General features: G+C 41.2%; 1 protein-coding gene across 3 annotated transcripts in view; it reads right to left on the bottom strand.

Annotated features, from left to right (window-relative positions):
• Nucleotides 1-23,352, bottom strand: part of LOC126201052 (tRNA (uracil-5-)-methyltransferase homolog A-like) — a 102,119-nt gene that overhangs the window by 10,254 nt on the left and 68,513 nt on the right. For all 3 annotated transcript variants that reach the window (XM_049936757.1, XM_049936758.1, XM_049936759.1), the window contains one exon: nt 17,247-17,374. In XM_049936757.1, the coding sequence (XP_049792714.1) occupies nt 17,247-17,374 (128 nt within the window). The remainder of the gene's footprint in view (nt 1-17,246; nt 17,375-23,352) is intronic.

Raw genomic sequence — 23,352 nt, 5'->3', positions numbered from 1 at the left:
TCCCAAGCTTAAACAAAACCTAATGTCCACTCTTTGCTCATAAGCAGCATCCATTGTCTCACTGTAACTAACATGCGAGAACCCAGGGTCCTGCTAAGCACAGCCCTGCCACATAGTGAGTTTGCGCAAATCATGGCCAAGGTCATTTCAAGGACGCACTCATACCAGGTAACATAAAAACAAAATTTGTTCCTTTTTACAAATATTACAAACTCATAAATAAAAAAACTTACCCTGGAAATTTTCTGACAAAGGGTATTCATCCCATCTTAAGATGTCCCTCTGAGGGACAACAAACATAGACAGGCTGCTCATCAACATATACTGCTTGGTGTTCTATAACATGCAATGTAACAGATTCATCTGGTGTTTGGCAAATAAAATAAAATAAAACAGAATGTGAGAGAGTGAGAGAAGAAAAGGGAAGGGAGAATATTCAGGTGCAGGCTTCACTGTAAACAAGAAAATACTTCAAAACCACTGATATTTAATTAATCTTGAAAAGAATAACAAAACTTACATTAAAAGCAAACAAAAGTATTCACAGAAAATCCCTGATGTCTATGCAGTAGTATGCTCCCATTCCTCTGTGAAAGCTTGGCATATGTGACAACTGATTCATAATAATGTCTTTTAATGCAGTCTACTGCTTCCTTAGACTGCACTTAAACACATTATTACAGTAATATTCTTCAGAGGAGATAGAAGAGCTCTCTACAGAAAGTTAAATAAACCCATGAACGACAGCAAATTCCACTATATTGTGATGATGGGAGAGTGTGAGCAAAAGTAGGATAAAACTAAAGAATGATCCTTCAGTGTGGAAACTTTGAATATGATGCCAGGAATGAGAGAGGTCACACATTCTATTAGAATTTTCTGATAACAACAACATGTTTCTCACCAACACATTCTTCCAGATGAAAATAAACAGAAGATACATATGGCACTGACCAAATGACAATAAAAATGGAACTGCAACAATATTATGAAAACGATAGTAGCTACTCATCAAATAGTGGAGATGCTAGACGAGTCACAGATAGGCACAACTGTCAGAAAGTGAGCTTTTGGCCAATAAGGCCTTCATCAGAAATAGAAAATGCGCACGCGCACGCACACACACACACACACACACACACACACACACACACACACACACACACACACGTGACCACACTCTGGCTGCCAACGCCAGACTGAGAGCAGCAGCACCTGATGGGAGAAGCAGCTGGGTGGTGGGGGTAAGGAGGAGGTTGGGGTGGAGAGGGGGAAGGATAGTGGGGGAGGGGGAGGAGATGGTAAAGTGATGCTTATGGGAGTATACAGGGATGAGGTGGAGAGAAGACACGGCAGCTAGATACAATTGGGAGGTTAAATGGAGGGTGGGTGGGGGGAGGGGGTGGGGGGTTGCAGTAAAGAAGAGAAGTAAAACGACATTGGGTGCAGTGGTGGAACAGCGGGCTGTGTAGTGCTGGAATGAGAACAGGGAAGGGGCCAGATAGGTAAAAACAACAATTAATGAAGGCTGAGGCTAGGAGGGCTACGGAAACATAGGATATGTTGCAGGGAGACTTGCCACCTGTGCAATTCAGGAAATCTGGTGTTGATAGGATGGTCTGTGCCATCTGTATCCTTCCCAACACCAGCTTTTCTGAACTGCACAGGTGGGAACTCTCCCTGCAACATATCCTACATTCTCATAACCCTCCTGGCCTCAACCTTCTTTAGTCACAGTCCTTACCCATCTGGCCCCTTCTCTGTTCCCATTCCAGCACTACATAGCCCTCTATTCCACCAACACACTCAATCTTCTTACTTCTGTCCTCTCCTTTACTGCTACCCCCCCCCTCTGTCTACCTCTGTCTAACCTCCCAATTGCATCTACCTGCCCTATCCTCTCACCACCTCATCCCTGTATACTCCCACAAACAGCACTTTATTGTCCCCCACCACTTCCCTGCTATCCTTCCCCCTCTCCAACCCAGCCTCCTCCTTACCCGCAACATCCAGTTGCTTCTTCCATCATGCACTGCTGCTCTCAGTCTGGCCTCAGCAACCAGAGACTGGTCATTTATGAGTTGCGTTTGTGTGTGTGTTGGATGTGTGTGCTGTCTGTTTCCAAAGAAGGCCTTGTTGGCCAAAAGCTCAGTTTCTGACAGTCTTTTTGTTGTGCCTATCTGTGATTCAGCATTTTCACCATATGGTGAGAAGCAGCTATCCTTTTCATAATACTGTTACATTCCATCCTGGATTTTACATTGTTTAGAAATGAAACTGATTACATTTTATCAAAGAGTACAGGTGTGATGGCCACAAGACACTTTAGAATCTCAAGTGATCAAAGAATTGTAAGCTGCAGTAAAAATACTTCTGCTTCTATATCTACATCTATACTCTACAAGTCATCTTATTGTCCATGGTGGAGGGTACTTTGTGTACCACTGTCACTTTCCCCTTTTCCTGTTCCACTCACAAATGGTTTGCGGAAAGAAAGATTGTGGCTAAGCCTCCATGTGAACTCGAATCTCTCAATTTTACATTCATGGTCTTTCCTCGAGATATACACAGGAGGAATCATTATACTGGTTGAGTCTTTTAGGGACACATACTCTTGGTATTTTTATAGTAAACCACCCCATAATGCTGAATGCCTCTCTTGTAGTATCTGCCACTGAAGTTGGCCAAACACTTCCATGTCACTTTCGTACATACTAAATGAGCCTGTAATCTAACACCCAGCTCTTCTTTGGATCTTTTCCATTTCTTTTATCAATCCTATCTTGATATGGATGCCAGACTAAGAGCAATATTCAGACAGTGGTCAAATGAGAGTTTTATGAGATATCTCCCTTGTGGATGTACTTCACTTCCTGACCGTTCTTCCAACGACTCTCTGTATGGCATCTGCCCTACCTGCATTTGGTCAGCCCACTTAAAATTTAGTATACAAACTCCTACATGTTTTATGACAGCTTTCAGTGATCATTCTGCATGTAATCAACCAATAATGAGACTTTCTGCCTATGTGCAGTACATAACATTTGTTTCTATCGAGGGTAGTTGGCAATCCTTGCACCAAGTTTCAATACCTTGCTGGTCTCCCTGCATTTCAGTACAAGTTCTTAGTGTTGCGACTTCTTTGATGTAAATGCATCATCTGCAAAAAGACTTATGGAACTTTAAAAGCTATCCATTAAGTCACTTACATATATTGTGAAAAGCAGTGGTCTTACAACACTCCATTGAGGTACATGCGAAGTTATTTTTATGTCTGAACATTACTTCCCTTTGAGAATGACATAACTGTTCTGTTTTCTAGAAACTCTTCAATGCAATCACACTAGCTGGTCTGGTATTCCCTACACTCTTATTTAAACAACGGAAAGTCCAGGATGGAACAACAACTAGAAAAATATACATTTTCTATTTCAGAAGAAGGCCAGTTGGCTGAAAGCTTAAACGTTTAGCAGTATTTTCACTGTGCCTGTCTGTAACTCAACACCTCCTCTATACGGTGAGTAGCAATACACACACTAATTTTGTTCATTGGGCAGCAACGTGGAACAGCATCGAATTCCTTCTGGAAGTCCAAGACCACGGCATCAACCTGGACTCCTGTATCTGGATGGCTATATCCTGCAGTGGTTGTCAAATTGATAATGATGAAACTATGTATAGATACTTTGGCACCATTAACCTTACTTGTACTTTGAGCATAATTTAAAATACATCATTAAGAGGACCTAAACAGTGTAACTCAAAGAATAAGATTTGTAAGCCCATATAACGCTTACCATCTTTTAGGAGCATTTTTATGTATGAACCACAGCTTTAGCTCTCACACTATTTTTAATTGTATTTTTTTGTTGCAACTGAAATAACCCATGCTAATTCCAGTTAAAGATAAAACTTGCTTTTCCTATTAAACTTGCATGGCACTCATGCATCCCAGGTCCATATTCATCTTGTTTCCTGTATTGTTCTTTTCCACACTTCTTCTTCTTCTTCTTCTTCTTCTTATTCTTGTTTCTTTGGTGGCTTCCACCACTGATTTTTCTGCTTCGAAGAGTCTAACCTAACCTAACCTAACCTAACCTAACCTAACCTAATTCTTCTTATTCTTGTTTCTTTGGTGGCTTCCACCACTGATTTTTCTGCTTCGAAGAGTCTCCTTCAGTCAATGGCTATTAGAGCTCTGTGCATATTTAGTCCACCAGGCACTCTCATCAGTTGACAGTGCACCATCATTGAAACATAGAGCAACATCTAGCACATCTATTTTCAAAGTATTTAGTCCTACTAGAACAATTTTTGGTATCCATTCCCATATACAATTGTTGAAACTTTCATTTGGATTTTGAGTCCTACCATGTAAACATTTTTTTTAATAATCTTGTGCCACTAAGATCCCTATATATAGGTTTTATAACTTCCATTATAGCAAATGGCAAAGAATGTTTATGATTGTAGGTCTCATCTTGAGTAACAGCTCTCTGGTAACATCGTGAATCACTGCCAGGTACGCAGAGTGCATGACATGGGTTGTCATCTGTGGAGGATTTATGAAAGAAGGTATCCCACTGCCTTTTTCATTCCCTCAAGGTCATTTTTATTTTGTCTTATGGCTTGTCCATAATAATACTGCAACCTGTCAATTTCTACTTCTGTAAGCCAGTCACGTCCACAAATGAACTCACCATCAGTTCTCTTCAAATTCCTCTTCAAGTTCTTTAGTCTTATACATAACTTTTTTCTGGTCATGACCAAAACATTCCATTTTTCCAATTTTTGTGTCAGCATGAGGTTTGAATTCGCAAACTTTTTGGTACCCTTTTGAGTCTTTATCTCCTAGGTAAGATGTATATATCACACTACATTCCTCCACTGGCCTGTGAAATGTCTTCATGACATCTTCTGATCCCATCCCTCCACTATAACCAGTAAAATTAATCAAACATTTATGATTTCCAGTTCCACTAATGCAGCCATGACAGTACTTGGCAATAAATTCCACATAAATGACCTTAACACTGTCAAAGATGTAGCTGTCACTACATCATTTAGGGAACTGTGACCTCTTCATTGCCAGGATGCATCCAGGGCTGAGATGTACATGGTATTGCTGCCATTCATGTCTACACTTTGCTGAACAGCATTTTTCATATCATTTGGTACTACTTCTAAAGTCTGTAGAATAATTTTATCATACCTCTCAAACCTTGCAGGGGGAGGTTCAAATGGCTCCAAGCACTATGGGACTTAACATCTGAGGTCATCAGTCCCCTAGCCTTGAACTATTTAAACCTAACTAACCTAAGGACATCACACATACCCATGCCCGAGGCAGGATTCCAACCTGCAACAGTAGCAGCGGCGCAGTTCCAGACTCAGACTGAAGCGCCTAGAACCGTTCGGCAACAGTGGCCAGCATAGGGGGGAGTAGGGCGGCGGCGGTGGGAGGGGGGGGGGGGGAATCCAGAAGAGCACAGAAAATTTGCGCACTTCTGTAGTCTTTGCCTATATACATCACCTCATAGCATAATTAAGTTTGTGATATAAACTCTCTGGTTAGTTATGCCATAAGAATAACCACATTTGCTTAAATCACAAAAATTACAAACAATTCTTGATTTTGATGCACTACCTCTTCTAGCGTGTATCTCCTCAACAACCTTCACATCACTATTGTCACATTCCTTACATTGCAAAGCTTTATTTATTAGTTCAGTTAGAGCAGAAAGCTCAACAATAACACAACCTGAATCAATAGTTTGTGTCTCAGTATTATCAGCATTAATACTGTCAAGCCCAGTGTCAAAATATTTCAGTTTTAGCTTCGATGTACTTTGAGTAATTGAAGCTGATTAAAGTGTTGTATTATGTTGTGTTTCAGTATTAGCAGAATTAATCCATTTGGTGAACGGATTTCCATAAAATTTACAGTTTTTAACATCGAACTTCTTAATTCTTCCCATTGCTTTCAAGAGGAATAAGAATCTCACGTACACAATAATGAACTCACACACACAATTACTTCGCTGTAAACAAAGTATTTGCGCCAAGACAACAGCAAGCTATGACTAAACTCTCTGTATAAACAAAAGATAAGCAACTGCACAGGTTAGCCAACTTGTTGTTGTTGTTGTTGTTGTTGTTGTTGTAGTCTTCAGTCCTGAGACTGGTTTGATGCAGCTCTCAATGCTACCCTATCCTGTGCAAGCTTCATCATCTCCCAGTACTTACTGCAACCTACATCCTTCTGAATCTGCTTAGTGTATTCATCTCTTGGTCTCCCTCTATGATTTTTACCCTCCACGCTGCCCTCCAATGCTAAATTTGTGATCCCTTGATGCCTCAGAACATGTCCTAACTACCGGTCCCTTCTTCTTATCAAGTTGTGCCACAAACTCCTCTTCTCCCCAATTCTATTCAATACCTTCTCATTAGTTATGTGATCTACCCATCTAATATTCAGCATTCTTCTGTAGCACCACATTTCGAAAGCTTCTATTCTCTTCTTGTCCAAACTATTTATCGTCCATGTTTCACTTCCATACATGGCTACACTCCATACAAATACTTTCAGAAATGACTTCCTGACACTTAAATCTATACTTGATGTTAACAAATTTCTCTTCTTCAGAAACACTTTACTTGCCATTGCCAGTCTACATTTTATATCTTCTCTACTTCGACCATCATCAGTTATTTTGCTCCCCAAATAGCAAAACTCCTTTACTACTTTAAGTGTCTCATTTCCTAATCTAATTCCCTCAGCATCACCCGACTTAATTCAACTACATTCCATTATCCTCATTTTGCTTTTGTTGATGTTCATCTTATATCCTCCTTTCAAGACACTGCCCATTCTGTTCAACTGCTCTTTCAAGTCCTTTGCTGTCTCTGACAGAATTACAATGTCATCGGCAAATCTCAAAGTTTTTATTTCTTCTCCATGGATTTTAATACCTACTCCTAATTTTTCTTTTGTTTTCTTTACTGCTTGCTCAATATAAAGATTGAATAACGTCGGTGAGAGGCTACAACCCTGTCTCACTACCTTCCCAACCACTACTTCCCTTTCATGCCCCTCGACTCTTTATAACTGCCATCTGGTCTCCGTAAAAATTGTAAATAGCCTTTCGCTCCCTATATTTTACCCCTGCCACCTTTAGAATTTGAAAGAGAGTATTTCAGTCAACATAGTCAAAAGCTTTCTCTAAGTCTACAAATGCTAGAAACATAGGGTTGACTTTCCTTAATCTTTCTTCTAAGATAAGTCGTAAGGTCAGTATTGCCTCGCGCGTACCAATATTTCTACGAAATCCAAACTGATCTTCCCCGAGGTCGGCTTCTACTAGTTTTTCCATTTGTCTGTAAAGAATTCGTGTTAGTATTTTGCAGCTGTGACTTATTAAACTGATAGTTCAGTAATTTTCACATCTATCAACACCTGCTTTCTTTGGGATTGGAATTATTATATTCTTCTTGAAGTCTGAGGGTATTTCGCCTGTCTTATACATCTTGCTCACCAGATGGTAGAGTTTTGTCAGGACTGGCTCTCCCAAGGCCGTCAGTAGTTCTAATGGAATGTTGTCTACTCCCGGGGCCTTGTTTCGACTAAGGTCTTTCAGTGCTCTGTCAAACTCTTCACACAGTATCTTATCTCCCATTACATCTTCATCTACATTCTCTTCCATTTCTATAATATTGTCCTCAAGTACATCGCCCTTGTATACACCCTCTATATGCTCCTTCCACCTTTCTGCATTCCCTTCTTTGCTTAGAACTGGGTTTCCATCTGAGCTCTTGATATTCATACAAGTGGTTCTCTTTTCTCCAAAGGTCTCTCTAATTTTCCTGTAGGCAGTATCTATCTTACCCCTTAACGGACTATGAAGTCATGAAAATGAAACAAATGAGGGCAAAACTTTATTTTTGGCAGAGCTGACTGTGTGTCATGGGGACACTGTGGTGCATGCCGCCACCTTTAAATTCCTCTTATTTTGGTACTTTCTGTGGTCTATTTTCCAGGAAGTAAACTTTTTCTCACTCAGAAAACTACAGAGGATGTTTTAAGACATAAATTTAAGAAATTGATTTTTTGACAGTCGTTCAAGTGCAAGTCCCCTTAAAGGTGACCTAAAGGAAGTAGTAGCTGCAACAGTGCACACCCATGTGGAGATTTTACAGTGTCTTGACCAGTCCTGGGTTAATATGGCTGTAAAAGAACACAAGACAAAATCCTGTGATTCCTGGAGTCAAAGGGGGCACATTTTTCAAGTTACAGTCAGGCTACAGATGGAGAGTATAGAAAGGAACTATAGCACAACAACACCACAATATATGTAATAGTTTCCAGAAAAAAATTAATTTGTTTCATCAGAACATTAGGGTGTTGAAAAATGAGACATATGAACTACTTGTATGCCTAAAAGATGTGGAAAATTCTGAAGTGATTTGTTCTGTGCCCCTGAACACCATATAACCAAAGGGATAGAGAAGTTAAATATCAAGTATTGTGGACTAGCATCATTTTCATATAGAGTTAAAATGGAAAAGGGAAGAGTTACAACAAATGTAAAAAAATGAACAGCAAGCCAAAAATACTGAAACAAATAGTTTTTGTTTTGATCAAAACCTAGAAGAATGTGGTTGTAAGTTGTTACTGCAGAATATATGCCTGATAATTGTAATAATCTACAGAACCCCTCTAAGAAACTTTCAGCCATTTATGACAAATCTAGATACATTATTGAGCTATCTTTCAGACAAGAGGAAACATTTAGTGGTCTGCGGCGATTTCAATGTATATTTTTTAAAAGATACAGATGGGAAAAATGAACTAGAATCTTCATCATTGGGTTGGAATTAAATTTCAACGGTCAATTTTCCAACCTGGGTGCAGCAAGATAGGAGGACAACATTTTTATAGACAGGGCTCAGGTTGAAAAAATTACATGTACCCCACTGTTAATGGACTATCCAAGTGTGACGCACACTTAATGGAAACAAACAATAAGGCATCTTACAACCCAAAGGCAGGTTCATACAAAGCAATAAGGCTTATTAATGAGAACAGGATACAATATTTTAAAAGTAAGTTAAAAGAGGTGGGGGCATATGTAAAAAGAGATGCCAATTTGAAGTTCCATTGGTTCCATAGCAAATTTGTGTCAATATTTGTAAGTTGCTTTCCTAAAAAGTTATCCAAACACACACACACACACACACACACATATATTAGCTGTGGACAACTGAGGGAATTAAAATCTCAAGCAATTGGTAGACGGAAATTTATATAAAGGTCAGAATACATCAAGATATGACATTACATGCATACTACAAAAAATACTGTGATATTTTATGGAAAATAAATAAAATGTCAAGAAGTATGTGTGTCCTGACAGTAATAGATAATGTGGATAGTAAGATTAAAACTTTATGGGATACTGTAAATGGAAGACAGGAGAGCCAGTCTGTATACAAGACACAGTAACAACTAAACTAAATGACAATGTTGTGACTGATAATTCACAAGTTGTGAGTAATTTTAAGAATCACTTTCTAATTGTAACAGCAAAAGCAGTTTAAATGATTTAGTTGAAAGGGTGAGGGAATATATTTAACAAAGTCATTCTACAAAACTTTAAATGCACCAACATCCATCACTGAAATTAATATACGAGGGCTATTCAGAAATTAGGGAACATTTCGGCATTAAAAAAAAACTAAGTACAAGAAATATATTTATTATATACATCTGAAGAGCGACTGACATACTACTTTTCCACATAGTCACCAAACACATTGAGGTACTTAACATAGTGGTGGACAAGCTTTGAAAGACCTTCATAGTAAAATTCTGCCACCTGAGACTTCAGCCAGTGGGTCACGCCCGCCTGGAGTTCCGTTTTGTCATCAAAGCAATGCGTTGCAAGCCGTTTCTTTATCTTAGGAAACAAGTGGAAGTCGCTTGGTGCAAGATCGGGGTTGTAGGGCAGATGAGGGAAAATTTCCCATTTGAATGAATTAAGGAGTTCTTTAGTGTGGTTTTCCATGTGAGGTCGGGCATTGTTGTGCAAAAACAAAATTCTGGGCATCAGCTTTCCTCGGCGTTTGTTTTGAACTGCTCTTATAAGGCTCCGTTATTGTGAAGCGACGGTTTTCACAAATCGTTTCATCAACTTTAACAACAAGATCGTCAGTCACAATGCTCGGGCGTCCACTCTTCTCTTCATCATGAATGTTGGTGCGGCCATTTTTAAACCGAATGCACCATTTCCGGACGGAACATTCACCCATTCTGTTGTTTCAATACACTTCGCACAGTTCATGATAAGTTTCTATAGGTTTTAGGTTTTTTGTCAACAAAAACTGTATCACAGACTGCATGTCACAACTGGCAGGATTTCCAATCGCAGCACACATTTCAAATTCGAATATCAAAAAACTAGACGTGCAGAGACGTTCCCACTGCCACGGATGGATGCCGATTGAGCTGCCGAGCACACACATACCAAAATATACGCGATCGGCGTGCACCTAGCGGCGTCAAACGGAAACGTTCCTACTTTCTGAATAGTCCTTGTAATAATAAAAATTTTCAAAAACTAAAGCTAATGTGGTCTTGATGGAATTTCAAACATAATTCTGAAGTGTTGTTTCAACTTAATAAGTAACACCCTTAATGATATATGGAATGCATCACTAGCACTGGGAATGCAACTGTTAAATCGCTTCATTGGGAAGGTGACAAGAAAGACTTAAACAATTCTCATACAATTTCCTTGCTGACATCTTTTTCGAAATTATTCAAAAAAGTTGAGGGCAATGAGTGTCAGCCAAGCCGCTGGGAGGGGTTTAATCCCATGATCCCATGGAGCTTGTTCCCATGAAGGGAAGAACAGTGGTTATGCTGAATTGACACTGCCTGCAGACAGATAGCAACACAGAGATCATTGGAGGGAGTGGAAGAACTAGCGGACTGAGGTACAAGGACTGCAGCCTTGGCAGCAGTGGCAGGGGCTCATTTCCCATCAGACCGATGTGACCAGGGGCCCACATAAACATCACAGTGACTCCATCAAGGGAAAGCAAGTGAAATCTTTCCTGGATCCTTTGCACTAAGGGATGATGGTATACAGCACACATGGGCTCTGAAGAGCACTGTGAGAGTTGGAGCAGAAGACACAATTAAAAAGCCTGAACGCCAAATGTACAGTGTTGCCTGACACCGGGCTAAGAGCTCCGCTGCAAATACTGAGCAGTGTTCTAGAAGCAGATACCGAAAATCGACTGTGTCAATGATGATGGTACACCCGACACCATGGTCAGTCCTAGAGCTATCAATGTACACAAAGATACTGTCACGACGTTCCTTGTAAAGGTCGAGAAAATTACGGTGCTAGAGCAAGGCTGGAGTAGAGTCCTTAGGAAGCAAATGATGTCCCCGGTTAACACAGGCAGCCGCGCAAAGCCAAGGTGATGGATGGTTCGCATCCATTGGAAAAGTGGCAGGTAGCATGAAGTTAAGCTGTCGAAGCAATAGCTGAAAGAACTCCAATAGCTAACAGAGAAGAGGGACACGCCCCATACTGGCCATCAAAGGAGTCACTGAAGAAGGAAGCATAGGATGGGTGGCCATGCATGGCAAACAAATGGTATGCATATTTGCTAAGGAGAAAATCATGGTGGTATGACAGCGGCAGTTCAGCAGCTTCTGCATACAGACTCTCAACCAGGCTATTATGAAAGGTGCCAGTGGCCAAATGGAAGGTGGATTGTATTCAGAAAGCATAAGATGGATGGATGTGCAAATGCATAAATGAAACACCTATAGTCACGTTTTGAACAGTCATGGAACCAGTACAAACAGAAGAGGGTGGTCCAATCTGCTCCCCAAGAAGAACACATAGGACACAGGGACTGTGTACAGCGGACAGCCAGGTAAGACAAGTTGGAGGATGAAGAAAGTTGCCTATCGAGAATGAGCCCCATAAATGCCATAGTTTAAGTGAATGGAAGAGCAACAGTCCAAAAATGTAAAGATGTTGGAAGAAACCGACTGCACTGCCAGAAATACATACAAACAGTTTTTTTTCAGTGGAAAACAAAGGCCACTGTCAATGCTCCATGAGTAAAGATGATTGGGACAATGCTGAAGACACTGCACAAGGAGACAAGTCCACAGAGAACTCCAATAGATGGCAAAATCTCTATGAAAAGGGAGACAGAGATGCCCAGTGGAAGACCGGCCATAATAAGATTAATGGCGGTAGCAGAGAGAACAGAACCCTGAGGCACACCATTTTCCTGGATAAAAGTGTCCAACAAGGCAGAACTCACATGTACCCTGAAAACCCGGTCTTTTAAAGATTTCTGAAGGAAATGGGGCAAGCAACCTTGGAAGCCCCATGTGTAGAGAGTACAGAGGATACCTACAGGTGTTGTAGGCTTTCACCAATAGAAAAACACAGCCGCAGTATGGTATTTTTGCTGAAAACCAATTATGACATGGGTTGACAAAGTGATAAGATGGTCAACTGCAGACAGCCACTCAAAATCCACACTGTGAAGTCCACACCGTGTAGCAGTTAGTGACTCGAGCCACCATACCAGCCAGGCATGAATCATACATTCCATCACCTTGCAAACAGAGCTGGTGAGAGAAATGGGGCAGCAGCTAGGAGGAAGGTGTTTGTCCTTACCGGTCTTAGGTGTGGGTATGAGTGGCTCCAAACCAGCATCTGGGAAATGTGCCCTCTGTCCAGATGTGGTTGTACATGTCAAGCAGAAAGTGCTTGCCTGCAAGACAAAGGTGCTGCAACATGTGAATGTGAACAGCATCTGGCCCTGGGGCAGAGGACCAGGATGAAGTGAGAGAGTGAGCTAGCTCCTTCATAGCACCCACTATTCTGAGAAGAAAAGGGTATCACCCAAGCCTCCTCAACTCATTACCAATGGAAGGAGGCAGGGTGATAGTGGGTGGAGCTTGAAATCTCCACAAAACAGCAGCCCAGGGTGTTGGAGATAGCAACAGGGTCCATTAAGATATCACCTGCTATGATTAGGCAGGAAATTTGGGAATGGACCTTAGTCCCAGAGAACTGTCGGAGGTTGGCCCACACAACAGAAGACAGAGTGGAACTGTTAAAAGAAGTAGTAAATGAAATCCAGCTACCTTTTTTGCTATCCTGAAGAATGCAATGACACTGTGCATGCAACTGTTTATAACAAATGCAGTTTGCCACTTTAAGATGACAGTTAAAAATGCAGAGAGCATGTCTCTGCACACGAATTGCATTGTGGCAGGCCTCACTCCACCGAGGGACCACGACACGGTGCAGTAAACATGAAGTGTGAGGAATGGAATGTTCTGCGGCAGTAAGGATGATGTTTGTATGATATTCTACCTGATCATCACAACTGGGGAAATGTTCGTCGAAGGTCACTAATGAGGAGCAAAGCCTCCACTTGGCCTTATAAAGCTGCCATTTGGGTGTGCACATAGGTGAGCTAGGAGTCAGCAAACAAATGGCACACAGGAAATGGTTGCACGAGTATGTGTTAGAGAGACTGGACCACTTGAGATGACAGGCAAGCTGGGCAGTGCAGAAGGAAAGGTCCAAATGGGAATAGGTGTGAGTGGAGTGTGAAAGGAGTGTGGGTGCTCTTGTGTTAAGGCAGATGAGGTTAAGTTGACAGAGGAGGTCAGCCAAGACGGCATCTCTCTGACAGGTTCTGGGAGAACCCCAAAAGGGATGGTGCACATTAAACTCACCAAGCAGCAGAAGGGGATTATGGAGTTGCCCAATAAGCTGCAGGAAGTCTGCCCTGGTGACACTGAATGGACAGATGGATGTAAACAGTGCAAAGGGAAAAGGTGAAGTGAAAAAGGAAAACGCAGACTGCAACAGTTTGAAGTCGTGTAGTCAGAAGATAGTTTGGCTATGAACATCCACCCAGACAAGCAGCATATGACTCTCCAATGAGATGTAATGCCATCCTCAGGGGAAAGGTCAAAGTGGACCAGAAAGAAATGTGAGAGGTCAAAACAGTTGTGTAGATAAAATTTTGATTCCTGGAAGCAGAGAATAAGTGGACGCTGTGATTTCAAGAGCAGCCATAATTCCTCTTTGTTGGATCTAAGGCCGTGAATGTGCCATTGTAGGAGTGTCATGAGAAGGAAAGGGGAGGAGGGAAGAAATTAAGGGGTATCACCTCGGCTGCTGCCGAGTGCCAGCCTATGAAGACTCATTGCTAGAGGGCACAGAGGTTGGAGGATCACCCTCCATGAGATCTACAGAGACGTTGGCATTATCCCTCTGTTGGTCTGTGGAGTCTAGGGCAGAAAAATGGTTCGTGGTGCACACTGGTGACATGGAGGTCAGCTGGGTGATTATGTCAGGCAGCAACATTGTTGAAGAGGATCTGTGAGTTGCCGAAGGAGAAAACCATTTGCCTTCCATTTCTTGGAGCCTTTCCAGTTGACAGAGGAAGATGCAGATGTTTGATGGCTGGAGGGACATAAAAAAAGCTTTGCGGGAGTATTCCTTCAATCTTTCCCAGCTTGCTGGTTGTGTAGCAGGTAACTTCGCCCCATGAGGCAAAAGTTTGGTAGCTTGTTGCACAGCTGGAGGAGGAGATGGGGGTGCTGTTGAGACACTGTATGATTTTAAAACTGTGGTGCTGAATTTGAGGTTGCATGTCTGCATGGCCATGTCCTTCGTGGAGTGAAAAGCAGTACTGTAAGTGCTGGATGGTAGAACACAGGGTTCCCAACTAGCCAACAACTTGCGAGCAACAGGGTAAGGCACTTTTGCCTGTGCCCGGATCTCCTGGACAGCCCACTCATCGAGATACACTGGACAATATAGGGAGGAGGCTGCATGGTCACCACTGCAGTTGATAAAGCAGGGAGAAGTAGGTGGACAATCACCGTCGTGAGCATCCCTACCACAGGTTACACATTTGAGCAGGTGTTGACAGGACATTTGAGTGGGGTATAATGATGACATTGGTAGCAGCCCATTGGGTTTCTAATGTGCGGTCAGATTGTGATAACTTCATAGTGTGATGGAAGCATTACTCTATCAAAAGTGAGAAAAAGAGTGTGTGTAGGCACTGAGGATGCATCTACCTTTTTTATCACCCAATGGACTGCAATGACACCCTGATCAGAAAGGTACGTTTGAATTTCTGCCGTGGTCGGACCATTGAGCAGCCTAGTCTAAACAACACCATGGGAAGAATTCATTGTTTGATGGGCTTTGACACAAAGAGGATAGCTGTGGAGGAGCAAAGCTGCAAGCAGTTGTTGTGTTTGAGAATCAGTAGTAGTCTCCAAAAGCAAAGTGGTATTGTGTAAACAAGAGCAGAATTTCACAGGACCGGCAACTGCGGATTTACCATAGCAAAGGAATGATGGTCTTCAGTATGTGAAACCACAAGGAACCATGGTGTAGCTGGGATGGTCTTTGAATTGTGAGCCTCATTCCATTTACACTTGGCAGACATTGACTGTGAAGAAGAAGATTGGCTAATTGTGAGAAAATCCCTCATGACTGCCAGCATCTCCAATGGCACACTCCTTCCAACTAGGGGCCTCTCCTCAGAGGGTGACGCATCCACTTAGGTGATTGCTCACACCTACTGAACACCTGAAAGAGGAACCAACTGGCAATTTGGGAAGGTAGCAGCTCAGGCATTTACCCCTCTCTGGGCCTGGCCTGTACCAAGTGATATGTGCAAACCCTATCTGTCAAACCAGGGCTGGGAATTACAGATTACCCAGTATATTTGCTACTGAAATTCATCACAAATAATCCATCACAATTTAAGAACAGTAAGCTCCATGCCTACAACACAGGAGGGAAAAATGACCTTTATTGTTCACTATTAATGCGGTTACATGTCAGATGCATGGACCAGCCTTCAGGAGCACACAGGGAGGAAGAAGAAAGAGAGGAACCTCAAACGCCAAAGCGGAGGGAGGATAGGAGAAGTAGAATGAAGAAAGAAAAAAGGAACGAAAAACAGTGGAGAGACTTCCAATGTCTGCTACTGAAAATGCAGAACACATTTCCAAAAACATCCCAGACACGTCAAAGACTGGGGGCCCATGGCAGCCAAGCAGGAACCCACCAAAGAATAGCGAGCCCCCTGGGTTGATCATGTAGGTAGTTCTTCAAGGAGTTAGGCATTTTTAGTGCATCATCACAATACCTATATTCGATACTGAAATAAATCACAAATAATCCATCACAATTTAAAAAGAACAGTAAGCTCCATGCCTACAACACAGGAGGGAAAAATGACCTTTATTTTTCACTATTAATGCTGTCAGCAGGTCAGAAAGGAGTTCAATATGCAGAAAAAAGTACTTTGATCATTTTCCCAAAAACATAAAATGTCTGGCAAGTAGCAAATCAAATTTTACATCTAACCAAAAATCGTTTCTCCTGGACAGCGCCTTCTATTCCACAGATGAATTTCTATTTAAACACTGATAGTATTTATAAAGAAAAAGGAAACTGTTTTTGAGTGTAGTTGCATGAGTAGGACTAAAATATATTGTGTTCATTAATGTTAATGCTAATCACATAAACCTATTCTATAAACTGATTCATTGCGCATCATTTCAAAAAATGAATTATTCAGATGATCAAAGGAACACGTAACTAACCAACTAACTATTTTTTTTATCGGACATAGCATAAATTGGAGACACAAGCAACATGGTCAGATTCTGTGCTGTTATTTTTAAAATGTTTGTCCATTCCCTTTTCCACCAGTAGTAGACAGTTTACAATATAAATGGGTGTTGCACACTTGATTAGAAGGAATTCTTATTCTGCACTGCCATCAGAATATCAGCACCCCATCATTCACTAGAAAACAGAGCAAATGAGATTTGAAAGAGGAATAATTTTCCATCATTCAAGAACACTAAAAACTTGAAATTTTCTAAAAGAGTTTCCTAATTTCATGAAAACCAAAATCATAACACCACATGACATCTTACTAAGCAAAGTGAAGGGCAAGTTAAGAAATAACATTTTTTTTTTTTTCGTAATCGAGCAATTACAGTAACCCTCTGGTGTCACGTAAAAAGCTCCAGATGTCAGTCAACAACAACAGATACATAATTTCCTTACAGATGGAAGTATTCACATACCACAGAGCAAACAAATTCTGCAGACTTCAATAAGAGACAGAAAATAATTTAAAAATACATTTACCTTTCCAGCAAGCTTCATGCGCTGAGGGATATGTATTAAACTATCAACTGGTCCTACAGCAGTGCTACCCTGAGCATAACTGCTCACTCGGAAGCCAACAGTTCCTTCACCTGTTACAGGGTTTTTGCCTGTTGAAGATGAACAAATCACATTAGCATATTGTCATTGCAGTTATACTGTATTTATGAGGGTAATCCCAAAAGTAAGGTCTCTTATTTTTTTATAAGTACAGAACTCTGTTTGTGTGGCAGCTGGTCACACTGTTATGAAGAGTGCTTCACGCGCTGTGTGTAAACATGCACATGCCTCGCTGAGGTGCTCTGTCTCGGCTTGGCAGCCGTTGAGAATGGAGCTCCCATTGGATGTTACCGCCAAGTGTGAATTGCACGCAGTTATTTGGTTTTTGAACGCAAAGTGCACTGCGTGGACTGAAATCCATCGCCAATTGATGGAATTGTATTGTGAGTCATAAATGGATGTCAAAAATGTTTGTAAGCGGTGTAGAGAGTTTGCAGCAGGTTGGACCGAAACTCACGATGAACGAAGAGTGGAAGACAGTCAATTTCTGAGGAGACAGTGCTGAAGGTTGAGCAAAGCATGCGTGAAGATCGGCGGATCACCCTGGATGATCTCTGCACGTTGGTTCCTGAGGTTTCCCAAAGCACTGATCACAGAATTTCAACGGAAACATTGAACTACCAGAAGGTGTGTGCAAGATGGGTGCCACGCATCCTGACTGAGGACCACATGTGGCAACAAGTTGATGCTTCCCGCACATTTCTTCACCACCTTGAAGCCGAACAGGACAACTTTCTGGACTCAATTGTCATGGGTGATGAAGCCTGGGCATACCACTTTACACCTGAGACCAAGCAATCAGTGGCAGCATCCTTCTTCACCAAAGCCACAGATCTGGCGGTGAGCTGGTATGACATGGGCATACAAAAACTGCCACAGCATCTACAAAAATGCATTGACAGAAATGATGATTATTTCAAAAAATAGCTAAATGTTCAAGCTGTAAACTGATGTAAACCATTGTAGAAATAAATAGGAGACCTTTCTTTTGGGATTACCCTCGTACTTTCTCACTTTCTAAACTTTTGTGCTATTAGACAATAAATTTCATTAAATTGTCTTACATACTGCACATAACTTCTTCCAATTTCAACTTGTGTAAGGGTATTTTTACCACTAAATATTGTTTACCAGAAATCAGTAAGAACTTTAGATAAACAATACTAACATGGCACAACAACTATATCAACAAAACAAGACTACAACCTGTCTGCCTAGAAATTATCATGCACCATCAAAACAAATAATGACAGCAATGAACAAAACACAGAGAGAAAAATGACGGAATGTGATAAACAGCGGAAAGAACTACAATGGAGACTAACTGCACAGTAAAGAACACTCCAAATAGAAACTATGGGCACATTGTTGTTGTCTTCAATCTGGAAACTGGTTAAATGCAGCTGTCTATGCTATTCTATCTTGTGAAAGCCTCTTCACCTACAGATAACTACTACAGCCTATGTCTAACTGAACCTCCTCACTGTATTCATCTCTTGCTCTCCGCTGACAATTTTTATTTTAAAACCCCACCCACTCACCTACACAAACTTTCCTCTACTACCAAACTGGTGATTCCTTCGTGTCTCACAATGTCTTTATCAACTGATCCCTTCTTTAAGTGAAGTTGTGCCATATATTTCTTTTTCCCCCCGATTTGATTCAGTATTTCCTCATTAGCACTCAGTCTACCAATCTTATCTACAGCATTCTTTTGTATCACCAGCTTCAACTAACTTCTGTTCAAAACTACTCATCATGCACATTTCATTTTCATAAAAAGCTCAAAACCAGACAAATATCCACATAAATACCTTCAGAAAAGACTTCCCAACACTTAAATTGATGCCAGACGTTAAAAAATTCCTCTTTTTTCATAAAAGCTTTCTTGCTACAGCCTGTTGGCATTTTATATCTTCGTAACTTTGGTCATCAAACAATAGAAAATCCAGGATGGTATGTAACAATATTATGAAAAGGAAAGTTGCTACTCCCCATATAGCAGAGATGCTGAGTCACTGATAGGCACAACACATAAGACTGTCACAAATATATACAGCTTTCAGCCATTAAGACCTTCGTCAACAATAGACGTAGACACACACACACACACACACACACACACACACACACACACACACACGACCGCAGTCTCAGGCAATTGAAACCACACTGTGAACAGCAGCACCAGTGCATGATGGTAGTGGTGACTGGGTGGGGGTAAGAAGGGGGCTGGGGCGGGGAGATAGTATGGTGGGGGTGGTGGACAGTGAAGTGTTGCAGGTTAGACAGAAAACAGAAGAGAGGTGGGAAGGGGGGGGGGGGGGGGAGGGGAGCAAGTAGTAGAAAAGGAGGGAAATAAAAAGACTGAGTGTGATGGTGGAATGACGGCTGTGAAGTGTTGGAATGGGAACAGGGAAGTGGCTGGATGACTAACGAAGGTTGAGGCCAGGAGGGTTATGGAAACGTAAGATGTATCGCAGGGAGAGTTCCCACCTGTGCAATACAGAAAATCTGGTGTTGGTGGGAAGGATCCACATGGTACAGGCTGTAAAGCAGTCATTGAAATGAAAGATGTCATGTTTGGCAGCATGTTCAGCAACAGGGTGGTCCACTTGTTTCTTGGCCACAGTTTGTCAGTGCCCATTGATGTGGACAGACAGCTTGTTGGTTGTCATGCCCACATAGAATGTTGTCATGCCCACACAGGATGCAGCACAGTGACTGCAGCTTAGCATCACATTACTGTTTTCACTGGTAGCCCTGCGTTCGATGGGATAGGTAATGTTCATGACCGTTCTGGAGTAGGTGGTGGTGGGAGCATGTATGGGACAGGTCTTGCATCTAGGTCTATTACAGGGGTATGAGCCATGAGTAAGGGGTTGGGAACATGGGTTGTGTAAGGATCCAAACCTACACAATATACTAGTCCATCCTTACACAACCCCTGCCCTCAATCCCTTACCTCATGGCTCATACCCTTGTAACACACCTAGATACAAGACCTGTCCCATACATCCTCCCACCACCACCTACTCAAGTCCTGTCACAAACATCACCTACCCCATCAAAGGCATGGCTACATGTGAAACCAGTCATGTGATCGACAAGCTAAGCTGCAACCACTGTGCTGCATTCTATATGGGCATGACAACATTCTATGTGGGCATGACAACCAACAAGCTGTCTGTCCGCATCAATGGCCACTGACAAACTGTGGCCAAGAAACAAGTGGACCACCCTGTTGCTGAACATGCTGCCAAACATTACATCCTTCATTTCAATAACTGCTTCACAGCCTGTATCATATGGATCCTTCCCAACAACACCAGCTTTTCTGAACTGCGCAGGTGGGAACTCTCCCTGCAACACATCCTATGCTCCTGTAACCCTCCTGGCCTCAACCTTTGTTAGTCACTGTCCTCATGCATCCAGCCCCTTCCACGTTTCCATTCCAGCAATACGCAGCCATCATTCCACGATCACACTCAGTCTTTTTACTTCTCTCCTTTTCCACTACTACCCCCCCCCCCCCCTTCCCCACCACTCTCCTTTCCTCTGTCTAACCTGCAGCACTTCACAGTCCGTCACCCCCACCATACTATCTCTCACCCTCCCCGCCCCAGGCCCCTTCTTACCCCCCCCCCCCCCCCCCCCGCCAGTTGCCACTCCCATCAAGCACTGGTGCTGCTGTTCACAGTGCAGTTTCAGTTCGGGTGAGCTGAGTTGCATTTGCATGCACGCACTTTTGTGTGTGTGTGTGTGTGTGTGTGTGTGTGTGTGTGTGTGTGTGTGTGTATATATTGTTGACAAAGCCAAAAAGCTTTATTTATCTGTGACGGTCTTATTGTTGTGTCTATCCGCCACTCAGCACCTCTGCTATATGGTGAGTAGCAAGTTTCCTTTACATAATATGGTAACTATGTTCAACATCAGTTATTTTGCTGCTCAAAATGCAAAACTCGCTTATTTCTTTTAGTATCTCATTTCCTAATCTAATTCCTTCCAGAGGGAGATCTATATATAGGGCCACTAGGTATGTGTCTAGGGGTAGCAGCTTGAGAGGGTAGCATTTTTTTGTGCTGTATTTATTTTAACATTTTACATTTTGAAATGACTGCACATACAAATATTTTGAAATAACTTGATAGTTTAAACAAGACACAAGAACGAGAGTCAAGAATATTAGGTTTAAAACATCATTAGTTTATTGGGTGACTGAATGGAAATTCAAATGCCCAATTCCCATCTGGAATCATATTTATGAAACTGTTCAATAATATTTTAAAGTAAGCCATCAGAACGACAATCGACAATATGAGCTTTGAAATGTTATTATTCTAAGAACACTGTCAGCTTCTAAGTTCTGTTCACTGAGAACAGGGAAAGAGGTGACAATGAAATTAAATTATTCTGCATTGTCTTTTTTGTCTTAATGATTTTATTTCACAGTACAGTTCGGTCAAGTAATCCAAGCTCTCATATTTAAAGTAAAAGACTCTGTACATGTGTGCCACATGGTACGATTCTGAACTGTATATTCTTTATTTAAAAATTATTTTCTTTTGTGTTGGTGGACAATTTTGTAAGTGTCTTTAATATGAACAAGAGTGACAAAAACAAATGTGCAAAATTAAACGGAGCGGCATGTCAGAAAGTAGCAAAGGAGAAGCAAGAATGATAAGCTAGTGTTCTAAAAAAAGGTTTGGATGAGTAGACAAATTTTTCACAAAAATGTTGCTTTTCAACTCTGAGTTCTAGTAGTACTGATGATAGGTCTAGAGCTACAGCTGTAGTGAAAGAAATAAATGTGAACAAAACAATACCTAAAATGAAGAAAAACAAATTGTTCCTGAATTCAAGTCTCACAAAAACCTAAGTGTCGAATCAGACATTACAAAAGATATAACCTCATTAGTGAACAAAAGATATAACCTCATTAGTGATGATTCTGCGGAATGGTGTGTTAATGAATCAACAATTGACATTCTTTTACACTGTGGCATTAACCAAAATTGTAACGGTGATTTTTATAAATCATGAACGTCAGTAGGCAGTAAAACCAATATCTGAACAAAAATTTATTTAATTGTTAACTTTGTGTAGTGACTTATTATACTCTTGTAGCACCAGTGCTATTCTTTGTGCACCACATTAATTGTTCAGAGGTATGATTGCTACTATTGGAATTTCAGACTGGAGAAATATTTCTAATATTTTATTTCGTCATGAAAATTTACTTGAACATAAAGATTTTGAGTTATTAGGTTTAACAAGGAAAAAATCACTTGAAATGGTAAAACACCAGTTTGAGTCATATGTTGAGACAAAAAGTACTGGTGCAATGTGTTTTCTCACACCATCCATTTTCTCTCTATCTATTCATTTTGATAAATGTTGAAGTTCAGTGCATGGGGAGAAAATCTAGAGGTGCAATCTCATTCTATCCTACACTATTTATGCTATATGTATTGCAAGCTCATCCAGCTGGAAACAGATTGCTCCCTCAGAATATACCAGTACTTATCACACTACTCATAATTTGACTACAGTAGGAAGCATCAATCCAACCATGTATCTTCTGAAGCATTCCAAGTTCAAAGAACGAGATTTAGCCCCACACTCCAACAGACACAAGTCATTGCAAAATGGCCCACAGAGGTTTTTAGATTAGAGGTGGACACCTTTCAGTCTATAATTTTATGGGATAACTTATTCCTAAGAAAAATACCAATTCATCAGAATTTTGACACTTAAGATACAATGCAAACAATAGCCAATAGAATCAGTGTTAATATACTGTCTTCTTCAGGGCCACAAATTCCTTTTGTGGCCCAGCCTTCTGAAGCTGATTCTGAACAATAAAAAGTGCCCAGGGAAAAGATGTAATGTTTTTCAACTGCTCTGCCCTTAACAACGGATAATGTCATGCTGTTTTCACCACTTCATTATTTTGGGACAATTTTGTAACATGCCAAAGCCCATTCCCACATGCCTACAGAATTCTCCAGTTCCCATTATTAACCTA

This window comes from Schistocerca nitens, chromosome 1 (genome assembly GCF_023898315.1).
Source record: "Schistocerca nitens isolate TAMUIC-IGC-003100 chromosome 1, iqSchNite1.1, whole genome shotgun sequence".
In the NCBI taxonomy this organism is placed as follows: domain Eukaryota; kingdom Metazoa; phylum Arthropoda; class Insecta; order Orthoptera; family Acrididae; genus Schistocerca; species Schistocerca nitens.
Note: the sequence above shows the minus strand (reverse complement) of the source record. Positions and strands in the feature narration are given on the sequence as shown.